Source organism: Aquarana catesbeiana, linkage group LG02 (assembly GCF_042186555.1).
Source record: "Aquarana catesbeiana isolate 2022-GZ linkage group LG02, ASM4218655v1, whole genome shotgun sequence".
Lineage (NCBI taxonomy): Eukaryota > Metazoa > Chordata > Amphibia > Anura > Ranidae > Aquarana > Aquarana catesbeiana.
This window is the reverse complement of record NC_133325.1, coordinates 588,913,454-588,927,705: the sequence shown is the minus strand read 5'-3', so window position 1 is coordinate 588,927,705 and position 14,252 is coordinate 588,913,454. Positions and strand designations below refer to the sequence as shown.

The 14,252-nt window shown below is 43.5% G+C and overlaps 1 protein-coding gene across 7 annotated transcripts in view; it reads right to left on the bottom strand.

Annotated features, from left to right (window-relative positions):
- PUM1 (pumilio RNA binding family member 1) overlaps positions 1-14,252 on the bottom strand; it is a 118,266-nt gene that overhangs the window by 82,609 nt on the left and 21,405 nt on the right. For 2 of the 7 annotated variants that reach the window (XM_073616243.1, XM_073616246.1), the window contains exons 1-2: positions 11,576-11,630; positions 6,429-6,808 (exon numbers count right to left, since the gene is read on the bottom strand). In XM_073616243.1, coding sequence (XP_073472344.1) covers positions 6,429-6,797 — 369 coding nt within the window. In that variant the 5' untranslated portion in view covers positions 6,798-6,808; positions 11,576-11,630. Of the gene's footprint in view, positions 1-6,428; positions 6,809-11,575; positions 11,637-14,252 lie in introns of those variants that run through there. The other 5 variants (XM_073616244.1, XM_073616242.1, XM_073616245.1 and 2 more) reach the window with 4 other exon arrangements.

The following is a 14,252-nucleotide window of genomic DNA, read 5'->3' as shown; positions in this document are numbered from 1 at the left end:
GGTGCGGTTTTAACCCCCGCTGGCAGCTGAAAAAGGGTTAAAATCGCTCGTACAGCGCGGCTATAGCCGCGGTATAGCCGCGCTGTCCCATTGATTTCAATGGGCAGGAGCGGTTTAGGAGCGGTGAACACACCGCTCCTTCACCGCTCCAAAGATGCGGCTCGCAGGACTTTTTTTTTACCGTCCTGCCAGCGCACCGCTTCAGTGTGAAAGCCCTCGGGCTTTCACACTGAACAAACAGCGGAGGCTGTTTAGGGGCGGTTTGCAGGCGGTATTTTTAGCCCAGTGTGAAAGGGGCCTTAGGTTCAGAAGACCTTTCTCACCTCTTATTCTACGTTCTCTAGAGGGGTCTCAATATTAAATTAGCAAGTCCTTGTCTTCTACAATAGAACATGTTTACTCTGACCCTCAGGAAAGATACGTTTTGGCTGCGTTTTTGCCCAGCTAAAATAGTTATTTATGGGAGATTTTAATGCCATACTTGATCCTACTTTAGTTAGGCCGACTCCCCCTAAACATTTCTCAGTGGACCTTTCTGCTTGGGCACAGGCACCCAGTTTGTTAGAGGTTTGGCAGTGGAAGAATCCTTTAATCAGATCCTATTCATGTTTTTCAACCTCTTTTAAGACTACTTCTCGTATTTATCTGGCTTTTGCTAACCCTGCTATTCTAGCAGATATAATAGATGCTAAGTACTTGCCAAGTGGGTTATCTGATCATATGCTCCATTACTACTTACATTGAGTCTTTCCCATTCTAGGGATGCAGCACAATAGAGATTGGGAACCCACTGGCTGTCACACGCTGATATGATAGATACAATTGCGCCCCTTCTTACAGAATACTGAGATTTTAATGAGGGATCTTTTCCTGCAAACATATGGGATGCCTTTAAGGCGTATATTTAAGAACAATATATATCCATTATTAAGGCTGTTAACAAGGCCCAGCGGATGAAGAGGGATACCTTCAAGGCTTCGGTGGAAGAGCAAATAGCTCAATAATCAATTGATCTGTTGTTAGAGATCTATTTTAATGGTTTATTGCATGCAAAACTAGCTTTACATCTTCATATGTCAGAGGCCACAAGGATGGATCTTTACAAAAATAAACAGAGGTCCTTTGAGCAGGGGGACTGGAATGGTCATTTTTTGGCAATGACGGCTCAACATAAGCATACTACTACCTCGATTTCTGAAATACGTACCTCATTGGGGGGGGGGGGGGTTCTTTGCAATCTAATATTTTAGAGGCCTTTCGACAGTACTACCAGACATTTTATACATCCCAGCCGACCCCAGATTTTTTGCCTAATGATATGGCGGCTTGGTTGGATCCGGTGGCACTTGCCTGGTTGTCAGACACGGAGAGAGGGGCTTTAGTAAATCCTATAACATCAGAGGAGGTTCTCCAAATTATTGGTTCTTTCCCTACGGAGATGTCACCAGGACCAGGTGGTCTCCCTATATAATTTTATAAGGCTCATGGAGACCTTCTTGCTTCTCTCTACTCCCACTGCCTGAAGGAGGGGGCGTTGCCAGATTCAATGAGTCACGCTCATATAGTTCTGATTCACAAATCACAAAAAGATCCATCCTCTTGTGCATCTTAATAGACCTATTGCTCTTCTGAATACAGATTTCAAGATATTGACAAAACTCATTGCCCGACGATAACAACCCATTTTGCCCACAATTATTGACTCGGACCAGACTGGGTTTATGGCAGGGAGGGCCACAGATGGGAATTTACGTAGGTTATATACTAACATCCACGGCTCACATCTTAATATGGGTACCAGGGTTGTGGCTTCCCTGGAAATAGAGAAGGCCTTCGACACTGTTGAGTGGCCTTTTCTGTGGGAGGTACTTTGTAGAATGGGGGGGGGGGGAGGGTTGTCATCCCCTTTTTCTTTATATAGGGGCACTCGCCAGGGCTGCCCTCTATCTCCGGCCCTTTTTGTCATTGCGATGGAGCCCGATGGCAAAGGCTCTTCGCATTTCTCCGAATATCGAGGGGTTGCGAGATGGTTGGCTGGAGGAGAGAGTAGTCCTATATGCGGATGGCCTCCTAAATAACGCCAGACCTTCCTTGCAGAGTGCTTTACAGATATTAAATTCCTTTTCTTCCATTACGGGGTTGAAGGTTAACTGGACAAAATCATTGTTATTTCCAATAGATATTGAAGCTCGAAATAGAGCTCCTTCTGATATCCCATTACAGTGGGTAGTGAATTTTAAGTACCTTAGAGTGGTGATATCTCGGCAGACTTCAGAGTTCATTTCTCTGACCCCAGTTTTGGAGGGACATGCAGCCAAAACTGAAGGCATGGGAATCTTTATCGTTAACCCTATTGGGATGCATTAATCTTCAGAAAATGAAATTTATTACAAAATGTACATACTATTTTAGACAGTCTCCTCAGTGAATCCCTAGATCATTTTTTTTATAAGACTCAATCAACTATTTTCTTCTTTTTTATGGGGCCCAAAAAAAACGAGATATAAATTGACAACTTTGATGCGTCCCTGTAATCAGGGCAGTCTAGCTTTTCCAGATGTTTACAAATATTTTCTAGCTACTCAGCTGGTGACAGCCGCACAGTGGTTATGCCCAGATCTATCCAATACTTCCATTCGGTTGGAAACAGCGGTGGTGGAATCTATAGAAGCAGTAAAGTTTGTTATTTAGAGGCCCTCTGGCCCCTTATCATTTGACCCCCTCAATGCTTACTACTATTCGAGTTTGGGGGGCTGGCATAGTTGTGAGCATTATCCTAGAGCAGCATTTTCTCCAAATGACCCCCTATGGTTGAATCCTACTTTACTCCAGATCAATAAATTACCTGAACCTAGTGTATGGACCAAGTATACTGTGAAGTTGGTTTCTTAGGTTGTAATTATTAAGAAGTTATCCTCTTTCGCTTCACTTACCTTAAATTTTAAAATTTACCCAGTTCCCATTTGTTTAGATATTATTAGCTTTCCCATGCCTTCAATGCCTGGATTTTCACAAACGAACCCACTGATTGAACAGTCTATTTTGGAAATGGTACTTCGGTCTGATAGTTTGGAGAGACCTACTTCCAGATTGTATTCTCACTTTATTGCAGTTTCTCTCCCGGTGTTAGAGAGCCTTATGGCGAGATGGCTGCGGGACAATTCCTGATTTAGACAATGATGATTGGGATGAAGTGTGGGATTCATTCGAACTTTGGTCTCATTAAGAGACCATTTGATTCAATTTAAATTGGTGCATAGAGCATATTTTACGCCATACAGACTTCACAAGATGAACCCTACATGTTCTTCAGACTGGCGGTGTGATGTGGCTCTGGGAGATTTCACACAAACTTAATGGACTTGTTCATTTATTGTAGGGTTTTGGGTGGAGGTGGTGGCTTTGTTAAATTCTATTTTACACGCTCATGCCAGTTACTAGGTCAGTGTGTTTGTTGGGTTTGGTTAAGGATATTCTTCCAACAGAGGCAGAGCGGATATTCGTTATTATTACTGTTTTATGCCAGAAAAGCTATTGCCCTGTATTGGAAGAAGGCTTTCCCACCCACATAAGTATACTGGAAACAACTGGTTAATAATAGTCTACCATTACATCGAGACACCTATGTAAACAGGGGTTGTCCTCGTAAATACGAAAAAAATTGGGCTAAGTGGTTGGAGGAGCCTTAAACGGCATCCCCCCAACAATATTGACTTCCAACTGATCAACTGGTGCAACTGATCTGGTGGATGTACAGCCTGATCACTTTCACAGCTCTCCAGAAGTGCAGCTGTTAAGGGCCAGGGAAGAAGCTAATGAAGCATGATCTGTTTTCCATTAAGGTCAGCAAAAGGCAGGTGAAACATCAGGGGTTGAATAAACTCCCAATATCTCATTAATCAGAACCTGGAACAGCAAATCATATAGGGATTTTTTTGGTCCCCATGTGATAATAAAGCCAAGTGGAGAAAACAAAATAATATTAAACATTCAGTAATCATTAAGACAGAGCTAGCTTTCTTTTGGTGGCATTTAATCTCTCTCTCTATAGCAGCCGCTAGCGATAATCGCAGGTAAAACCTGGCATGCTGGTTGTACCCAAGTTGATTGATCAACCTGGTACATTTGGCCCGCCCATACACGGTTCAGATCTCAGCTGGTTCCTGCAGGACTAAATGTAAAAAAAATAAATAAATAAAAACCCACTACCTTCCCGGAAGTCAGGCGGTACAAATTGTGCATCTCTGTCTCAGTGAATAAACGAAGAAAAGCCCAGGCGCCAAGATGCAATTTCTAGTCGCCATAGCGACCGGGTGCTTGGGATTTGTTAAGCCCTGGAATAGACCAAAGCCCTGGATCTGCATACCAGTCTGAGGCCAACTACACGTTGAAACACGAGTGCCCATGCAGGATCCAGTGCCTGCAGCAACATTACAGGCCTCGGGGTCAGTTTTACCGAGAATGCACCGATTTTGAATGCATGGATTCTATTGTTGTATTAGAAGACAGCAAAAAGTTGACTGAAGAATCCCAAGTAAAATATTAATGGTTGGGGGGCACGCATTGCTAGGATATCCTTGTGGTACCATTATGAGGATTACACTCCACTAGTCACAGGAACATCCTTTTATACTCTGCTACCATTGATAGGTACTCTCTCATTTTCTTTGGCTGAGAAGGGTCTTGGTTATGTCTTGGTTCCCCCCGATACCAATTTTTTAGGACCGAGTACATTGTGCTTTCTTTTTTGGAGGGGGGGGTGAACGGTTTCTGTGTGTTTTTTTATTTACATTTTTATTATTTTTTACAATAATTTTTTTTTTAATTATTATTTATTGCAATATGTTTTTTTTTTTTATCAGCCCTGTTGGGGGGCTTTGGTGAGATATTAGACCCCTGATATCTCCCCCTTGAGACAGAGAAAGAAACAGAGGATAGATATTCCCCAGTCCCTTTCTCTGCAGCCTCAGCTGCACTGAGAATGAATGGAGAGAAGACAGCGGCTCCTCTCCATTCATAAACAGACATCGTAATCACAGGAGATTATAATGTTTCAGTTATGTGAATGGACAGAGTCAGCTGACTCTGTCCATTCACAAAGGAGGACATGGAGAGAGAAAGACAGCGAAGGGAGGGGGACAGCGGAAGGGAGGGGGCATGGAGGATGCGGTGACAGTCAGCGGTGATCGCGTGTGGGGGAGTTACAAGCACCGATCACCACTGTATGTCACTAAGCAGCTGAAAGCCGCTGAGGGAGAAGCTTGTAACTCCCCCACGCGCCGATCACCGCTGACTGTCTAGGTATCGGTGGAAGCATCGGGAGCATTTGCCCGAGTACAAGTACTTGGGCAAATGCTCGGTAACGGTGCCGATACCGATACTAGTAATGTCATACAAAAAAAATTAAAAAATGAACTAAACTAGTTAAGATCAGACTGAATTCTCCGTAAGGGGAGCGCACAGCAGGGGTGTCCTCAAAAGCTTCACCAGTTTCCAATCAACTAAAGGTACCAGCCTATAACCAGGGTCCAGGAATACCCTGCTTGTGTCCTGTTCTGCAGGATTCAGACCTCTCTATGTACCTCCTTTTTTTATTCACACATGCAGTTCTGTGTATATATTTATTTGTAAGAACATAACCCTAAATGGTACTAAACAGGTAACAGGACTATCACTCACTGGAAAACCATGAGGTATCCCACATTTCAGCATGGTCTAAACATTGGCATCCCATTAGTAATCTCAAGAGCTGGCCTATCCCTCCTTCTTCCTAGTGGCCCATTACTACAATAAACATCTTTTGCAACTGTAAGGCAAGTTCTCATGCAAGATCTTTCAAAGATGTGGAGCACACAGACATCTACAAAAAATATGCCATTGTAGCAATGCATCCCTTTTAGTACCACTGTGAATCTGACAAGCTTACCTAAATGCAGAAAGGAGCCAGCCATACTAATCTAGAGGCCAGCAAAGTTTTTTTTTTTTTTTTTTTTTTAAACAACTACTAGATGTCCGTTTTCAAGAGTCCCTGTCACCTGGGCGATTCCTCAACCCAGTTATACTCGCCGCCACAATGGTTCCCATGACCCACATTCCTGTGGAGCAGCCACTGCAAAACACAAGATGTCAGATCTTACAGGGTAGGAATACATCACCCCATCCGTCATGATATAGTGTTCGGACTTAGCAACTGGTCTCTAACACAGTGTTAGGAGATATAGAAACAGAAGTTCCAGGGTTTATTGTAGCAGCTGTAAGGGCAGTAGGAGAGTGCTGTGAACCCAAGTAGAACTGGGGTGAGGCTTTCAACAGACCCTGTCATTTTTCCCTGAATTTTTATGCACATTGGCACCTAAGTTTACGGTAGCTGTTCAGCCCTGGAAAAGCATAAACATTTAATAAAATCGATTACTAACATGTTTGCTTACCTGATGTTCCGCATGTATATGATCTCCAGTGGGCCAACGATGCTTGCTGTTGTTGTAACCTCCGCCACCACTTCCGCCTCCCCCTAATTGTTCTCCGTGCTGCCTTTGAAAGAAGTAATCCACCATTGCGTCATCTTGCGAGCGCCCAGCCACTCCCATTGAGCTGCCCACAGGGCTGGCGTGAGGTCCTGTAGCCAGTGCAGAATGAGTTTGATGCTGTGGCGGCAGCTGCTGCTGGCTCACAGGTCCAGATGTCAGGACCACGGGCATGTTGTGGTTAAGGGTACCTTCTGTGTACTGTTTCAGGTGGGGGCTGAAGGAGTCCTGCCAGAGAACTGTTTTCCTCTTCAAGACACATGCAACGCTCATTCCACCAACGCCTATAAAAAGCGAGAAAAAAAAAAATGAAAAGCCAAATTCAATTGACAGGGTAATTGCAGCACCAAAGCAGTATTTAAAAACCCACCGTTTCTAGAACACCAAGGCTCATTAACAAATACAAATATTAATTTGTTTTATAAAGACCAAATGGCTGTACGTACTTGTAGATGTCATGCATGAGTAAAAAATGTGCGACAGATTCCTCGAGTGCATAAATTCTGGGCATCGTGGAATACAACATACACACATGTGCGTGTTTGCACCAAAGCATGAAAGCATCAGCATATATCGGAGTACAGGCACTTACAGCCTCTCTTCTAGAGCCAGCTGTACACATCACCTGCTGCTCCATGGGCACAGACAAATGCTGGGATTTTACACTAGTGCATTTATTTTCAGCTTCAAACCATCCATGTGCATGAGGCCTCATAAATATTTACTTCGCTTTGCAGACAGTTTGCCCTGAGGGTAGATGAACTTTGCCTTCATTAAGGACCATCCACGCTCTAAAGGTTAAGGTCAACTTTTGGGCAAATCTGCTCATTACCATTTTTCCTGACATCTACAAGGCAAAAATTACTCAGAATTTTAGAATCATGTAGTATTTTCAATTTTTGTCAGTTTAGAAAAATGTTTGGGGGAAAAAAAAAAAACCAAAACAAACAAAAAACAAAAACACACACATGTCCAGTAAGGCTTTTTTACAGGGGTGGCATTCGGTCTCATCAGTAAGAGATCTTAGGACAGCTCATCTGCTGAATCAGAGCAAAAGGGGATGGAAGTAACTTCTGCAACAATTTTTTTTAAATTTTTGCACCATTTACCAACTGGAGCTTTTTTTTTTTTTTTTTTTTTTTTTTTTTTAATTGATCTGGGGTAGTTGAATGTAAACTGACACATGATGCGAACCAGAGACAAAAATGGAGCTTCTGGCTTAGGTTAGCCTAAACAACTGACAGGCAGACCTGACCAAAACATTCATGTGAAATGTAAATCTCTAAAATGTGCATTTTTCCATGCTCTGCCTACAGACAAATACCTGTGTAAAAATAAAAATGTAAAAAAAATTAAAGTGCCCCCCCCCCCCCCCCCCCCCTTTGCTTGCACACAAAGGCAAACGCAGGCAAACAGCGATCGTCCCACCGTGAACATCAGATCATGGCCAGTAAACCTAGCACTAGACCTCCTGTGTAAATTTAAAGTGCTTTTAAACGCGTCGTCTATGGATAGCAAAGGTTATGTAGTTTGTCACTGTTGTACGGGCGAGCGCAATTTAAAAGCATGACATTTTTGGTATCTTATTTACTCGGCGTAACATCTTTTAGATTTTACAAAAAAATTGTGTTTTACATTTTTTTTTTTGCATTAAAATACAAAAAAAAAGAAAAAAAACCACAAAGTATATTTTTTCCCCAAAAAATTGCATTTGAAAAATCACTGCGCAAATACCGTGCGAAATAAAAAAAAATATTGCAAAACCCACCAAATTATTCTTTAGGGCCTTTGCTTTCAAAAATATTTAATGTTTGGGGGTTCCAAAATATTTCTTAGCAAAAAATACTGGATTATCACATGTAAACAAAAAGTGCCATCAAAGGCCTGGTCTTCAAATGGTTAACCCCTTTGCGCCAGTGCCTCCCGGTCCTTAAAGCCCCATACACACTATTAGATTTTCTGCAGATTATTGTCTTCAGATTTACCAAAACCATATAATATGAGGTCAAACCAGTCTTCTATTGGATGTACCATCCAGAAAATGCTTCAATCCAGTATCATTTTCTCTGCACTCATCTTAACCCCTACCTGACCAGGACTCAAACAATTAACCTAAAAGTAGAGTTAACACAGGAGCCCACTGCTCGTACGTCTGTTTTCAGTAATCCAAAGCTGCAATAAATCTCTAGCTGACGCACATGGGCTAATGTGGCTTTGGTTGGGAGGGAGGGGGCCAGTCTATGAGACGTCTGTTAACGCGAAGATAAAACCTCACATGAATTTAACTTTGTCCCTCTAGAAATCTATCATCACCCTTGCAGGTCATACTCAATGGATCAAAGCCATTGAACCAGCAAGATTTTCTGGAAGTCCATATCCAACTTACCAAAACAAGTTTAAAAGATGCAGAACTGTGCAAGCATACATCATGTGACATCTTTTTATTAGTCTATGAAGCATTACACACTTTCAATCCTCTAAAACAAGGATCTCCAAACTACGGCCCTCCAGTTGTTGCGGAACTACACGTCCCTGACCCTCTGGACAGTGCTGTTTGGCCCTGTGCTGATCACATGCACCCTCTCAAGAAAAACAAAAACAAAAAAAAATAACTCTCTAGCAATATACACCAAACTGAGCATGTGCAGAGTGCCCCCAAGGCTCTGTACTATCAGCAGATGGATTGGGGACAGTGGAATAAGGGGAGGATCAGAGAAGACAGGATCAAACAACCTTTTTACACAATGCAGAGGATTAACCCCTTAGGTTCCACAGTGAGTATAACAAGCATGCTTCACTGCATATACACACTGAGTTTACGGTTGTGGGTTTAGTAACACATAGCCTAACAAAAGTACAGACTTCAGATCAAAATGTGCCAACATTTTTGGGAGGTTGAATTGTAAGGGAAGGTTGTGCAAAAAGTGGAAAATTATATATTATACACTATATATATATACATATACACACACACACACACACACACACACACACGTATGAATGTACAAAATAAAAAACACAAACATGCAGGGTTAAAGAGGTTCTTTTTTCACATTATATTTACCTGCTCTGTGCAACGGTAATGCACAAAGCAGTCGCTTACCTTCTTTTCTGGGGTCCCCCCCGACAGTCTCTGCTTTTCCTTTTCTCTGAGTGCCCCCTCAGCAAGCTGTGTGCTGAGGGGACACACAGTGTGGCTTGACCACTCCTCCCGCTCCCTCCTCACAGGATTTGACTGACAGCAGCAGGAGCCAATGGCTCCCCCTGCTCTCAGCGGGGCCTCTAAGAAGAGAAAGAGAGCAACACCGCTGCAGACGGGCACAGCACTGGATCGAGATATGATTCAGATAAGCATTTGGGGGGTGGTGGAGGGGTTGAAACACTCAAGTGGTGCAAGCAAGTTGTGGGACATTTACCTTAATGCAGGGAATCCATTAAGGTAAAAAACATCTTGACTTTAGAATCATTTTAATTGTCCTGCATGGTACATGACGACACTGAGGGACCGCTCACAGACAGGAATTTAATCGAGAAAAGGACAGCACTAGGGGGGTGGATCTTGACCAATTCCCAGAGTTGGGCTTTAAAGGAGAAGTCCAGCCAAAGCGTGTTTGGCTGGGCTTCTCCTATGGATCACAGGAGTGCAATTCGTTTTGCACTCCTGTGACCCGTTTTCTGTCCGCTCTCTGCTGACATCACAGAAATCAGTCGAGGCACCACATCATCCCAACAATGGGTGTCTGGACTGACACATGTCTCAGGATCTCAGCGAGCCGCTGAGAGCCTGAGACGGCCGTTGCCCGCCCCCTCCACAGCTCAGCGCTCCTGTGAGCAAGGAGGGAGCAGAGCAGAGAGTTGCTGATTAACAGTAACCAGCTCTCTGCTCAGGGAGCTGTGAGAACCGAGCCATAGGTGGTGTTGGATGGTTCAGTTCTCAGTGCAGAGGCGACGAGGGACAGCATCAGACCGATGCTGCATCCACCTAGGTAAGTATTCTGGAAAAACCCTGAAAACCATTAGGTTAAGCAAACCTAATGTAAAAAATTGATCTAGTTCAATTCCTGATGCAGTCTACTAAAGTAACAATGTCTTGCATTGGCAAACATCTGCAGCACTAACCAGCTGAATGCACTGTAAAAGTAAAGGTTGTTCGAGGGGGTAAAATATAAATAAATTAAAAAAAAAAAAGAAAAAAAAAAAAAAAAAGTAGGAATGCACAGATACTTTATATTTTTTTACAGGCAAGTACGACTACTGATACTTTCGGTCAAGTACTCGCCAATACTGGGTACCGATACCTTTACGGTGCAATTTGAGCCCATACAAAGGGGTCAAATCACATTGCAAAGAATCGCATGTCATTTGAACAGGAATTCAGTGTGATTTCTGTCCAATTTGCATGCCGTTTCCCACACCGCTCCTGAGTGAATCCAGGCTGAAGTCACTATGACAAGCCTGGGTTCACACAGGAGCAGTGTGGGAAAACGCAAGCGAGTCGGACAGGAATCACACCGCATTCCTGTTCAAATTGCATGCAATTCTTTGCAGTGCGATTTAAGCCCATTCATTTTGTATGGGCTCAAATCACAGCGTAAAGATATCGGTACTCAGTATTGGCAAGTACTCATGCAAATACTCGGCATCGGTGCAACCCGAATTAAAGGTGGAGATATTAAACTAATCATGTGAGCAGCACAGTATCATCCAAGCCGTAATTTTATTGTTACATCTCAGTTGACCCCGGCACCTTCTTTGGCTGGGGGCTGCCTAATTCTCCTATGCCAGGAAACAGTTCAGCAAGAAGTGAGGACCTGTCACATGTTCATCACAGGATTGCTGCCAGCTTCCATGTCAGACTCATTTCGAGACTACAGGAATCTGCAATTCAAGGAAGGTTTAAAACACAGAAATAGTTTTTGTCCGCCTCAAACTGCTAATGCATTTTGCCTGCCATGGAGATATGACAGGAAGTGAAAAACTTTACAGGAAGAAAGAAAAATCCCCCCCTCCACTTCTCTCTGAAAAGGTGTCAAAATTGGGAGATTCCTCACCTTCTGTTTGGGTGACCGCTGTCAACTTTTGAGTTACACCTCCCTTTCTGTCACCTGTAAACTGGATAGTGAAAAAAAATTACTTCATATATTCCCATCAAAACATCTCAGTGTTTTCCCAGCACAGGATCCCTCAGGCACTCAAGGTCAGCTGCACACCTTAAAGTGGTTCTAAAGTCTGAAAAAGTTTTTTACCTTGATGCCTTCTCTGCATTAAAGGGATTGTAAAGTCAGAAGTTTCTCCCTTCTGAATGGCTGAGACAGTCAATCAAATCAAAGTCAGTTAGCCAATCAGGGCCGGGGCTCTGTGTCTGAATGGACACAGGGAGCTGTGACTCGGCTCGGGTGCCCCCATAGCACGCTGCTTGCTGTGGGGGCACTGAACAGGAGGGCGGGTCCAGGAGCTCCAGCCAGGGACCAGGGAAGAGGAAGATCTGGGCTGCTCTGTGAAAATCCACTGCAACAGAGCAGGTAAGTATGACATTTTTGTTATTCTTATAGGGAAAACACCCCACTATCTGTCCTAACACCCACAACCCCCGCCCCCACTTTCCTGGCTCTGGTCATCCCTTGCGTTGTCTCTGGCTCCCTTCACTTCCATTGCTTTCAAGGGAAAAACTGTCAAACACCTGTGAGGAGGGAGTGAAGGGTGTGGCTAACTGGTACCGTGTGTGCCTTTGGACACATAGCCCGGCTCGAACGTACCCATGCACAGATGCCTTCTTAGCAAGCCAGGTGCCCAGAGCAGGGGTAAGCTGACAGCACTGGTTAATAATGGCCAGAAGAGCAGAAGATGATGTTTTCTGTGCAATATTGTTGCACAGAGCAGATGGGAATAACTTTTTTTTTTACATAAAAACATAAAACAAAAAAAACACTTTAGTATGTCTTTAATGAAAATATTTCTGATGGTTTACTAGTCACATTGATCTGTTTCACTCCTATTTCTTTTCTATCCTAAAACACAAGTTACTGGTGTCCGTGTCCTGCTAAGAAGATTCAATGTCTGCAGTAGGGGTAGCACAAACATTATCACCTGCACTGGTGACAGATATCAAGGTGGGATAGTTTGTCAAATGCAGCTGCACTCTTGTTTTTGGTTTAATTGGCAGCATTAAAGACCTGACATTTTCTAACCCCATACCTCTCTGCAGTTCTACTTTGAATTTGAATACAAAACTTGTAGTTATATATATATATAAAAAAAAAAAAAAAAAAAAAAAAAAAAAAAAAAGCTGATTGCAACAGAGGGGTTAAGTCGATGTTGTTCAGACTGAAGAAAGGTCAAGACGTGAACTGACAATATCATCTAGCCGTGCTGGTAAAAAAAGCAGGAAGAGCGTAAACCAGAGTCTAGAGATTGTACACAACTATACAGGAAATATAACTTTACCGACTGTAATACCACTCCCAATCAGGAATGCATTTACACAAGCTCAAACTTAACATGTAGGGGCTGTTTTTATGTTAGTATTTAAAAAAAGTAAAACACAATGCAATGCATTTTAAAGGCCAAATAAAAATGACTACAATCAAAACTGACTATGATAAGGGAGCATTAAAGAGGAACGCCCCGTCCCCCCCCCCCCCCCCAAATCCCTTCTTACATTTTTTGCTGGGTTACATACTGGCACACCCAGCAAATCAAGGGTTGCTAGTGCACACCTGATCCTGCTGTCTCAAGCAATAACACTCAGCATTGGTGTCACAGAGTGCAATAATAACCCGTAACATTGGTGTTAGTGGACGCAGTTATTATTCCTTAGCATTGGTGTCAGTGAGTGCAAGAATAGCCTCCAGCACTGGATTCAGTACAATAAACCCCCCCCCCACCAAGCACACTTTGGTGGTCAGTTTCAGAAAAAGTTAACCCCCTCCATCCCACGCATTGGTGGTCATGGCAATGAAAGTTAACCTCCATTGATGTTATTGGCAATGATAGTCTTCCCCCCCAAACATTGGTGGTCAAGTCAGTGAAAATTCACCCCACGCCCACCTATGCAATGGTGATCATGGCAGTAAACGTTAAAGTGATTGTAAAGCTTTGTTTTTTTATTTTTCAAAAACAACAGTTTTGCACAGAGCAGCCCCAATCCTTCTGGGGTCCCCTGCTCCCTCCCCCACCGAGTGTTCCCGTAGGAAGTCACTTCCTATGGGGTCACTTGTGCGCATGCGATCCTGAGATGGGCTGTGTGCATCTTTTCAGACACAGCCTGTGTCGGCCCTCCCCACTACCCTCTGCTGACAGGTTTTGACTGACATTAGAAGGAGCCAATGCCCCCCGCTGCTGTCAGCCAAGCCTCTGAGACCCGAGGGGGGAGAAGCTGCTGCAGACATGCACAGAGCTGGATCCAGATCGGGTTCAAGCAAGTATTTAGGTGGGAGGTTAAGGTAAGAAACATTTTACCTTTACAACCACTTTGAACCCCCTGCCCAATCAAGTGGGTTAACTTTCACTGCCACAACCACCAAAGTGGCAAGGTGAAATCATGGTCTCTACTTCAGCCAATTGGTGAATGCCTTGTATTCATTGACATTTACACAAGGCACTTCCTGAATGGCCCGCCGTGCTGTACAAGAGACTCCTATGTTTCCAACAGCAGTGGGAGGTCAGTGCTAACTTTATAGAGGAGCACAGATTACTGTATGCAGCAAAAGCTACTACAATGTATTGTGG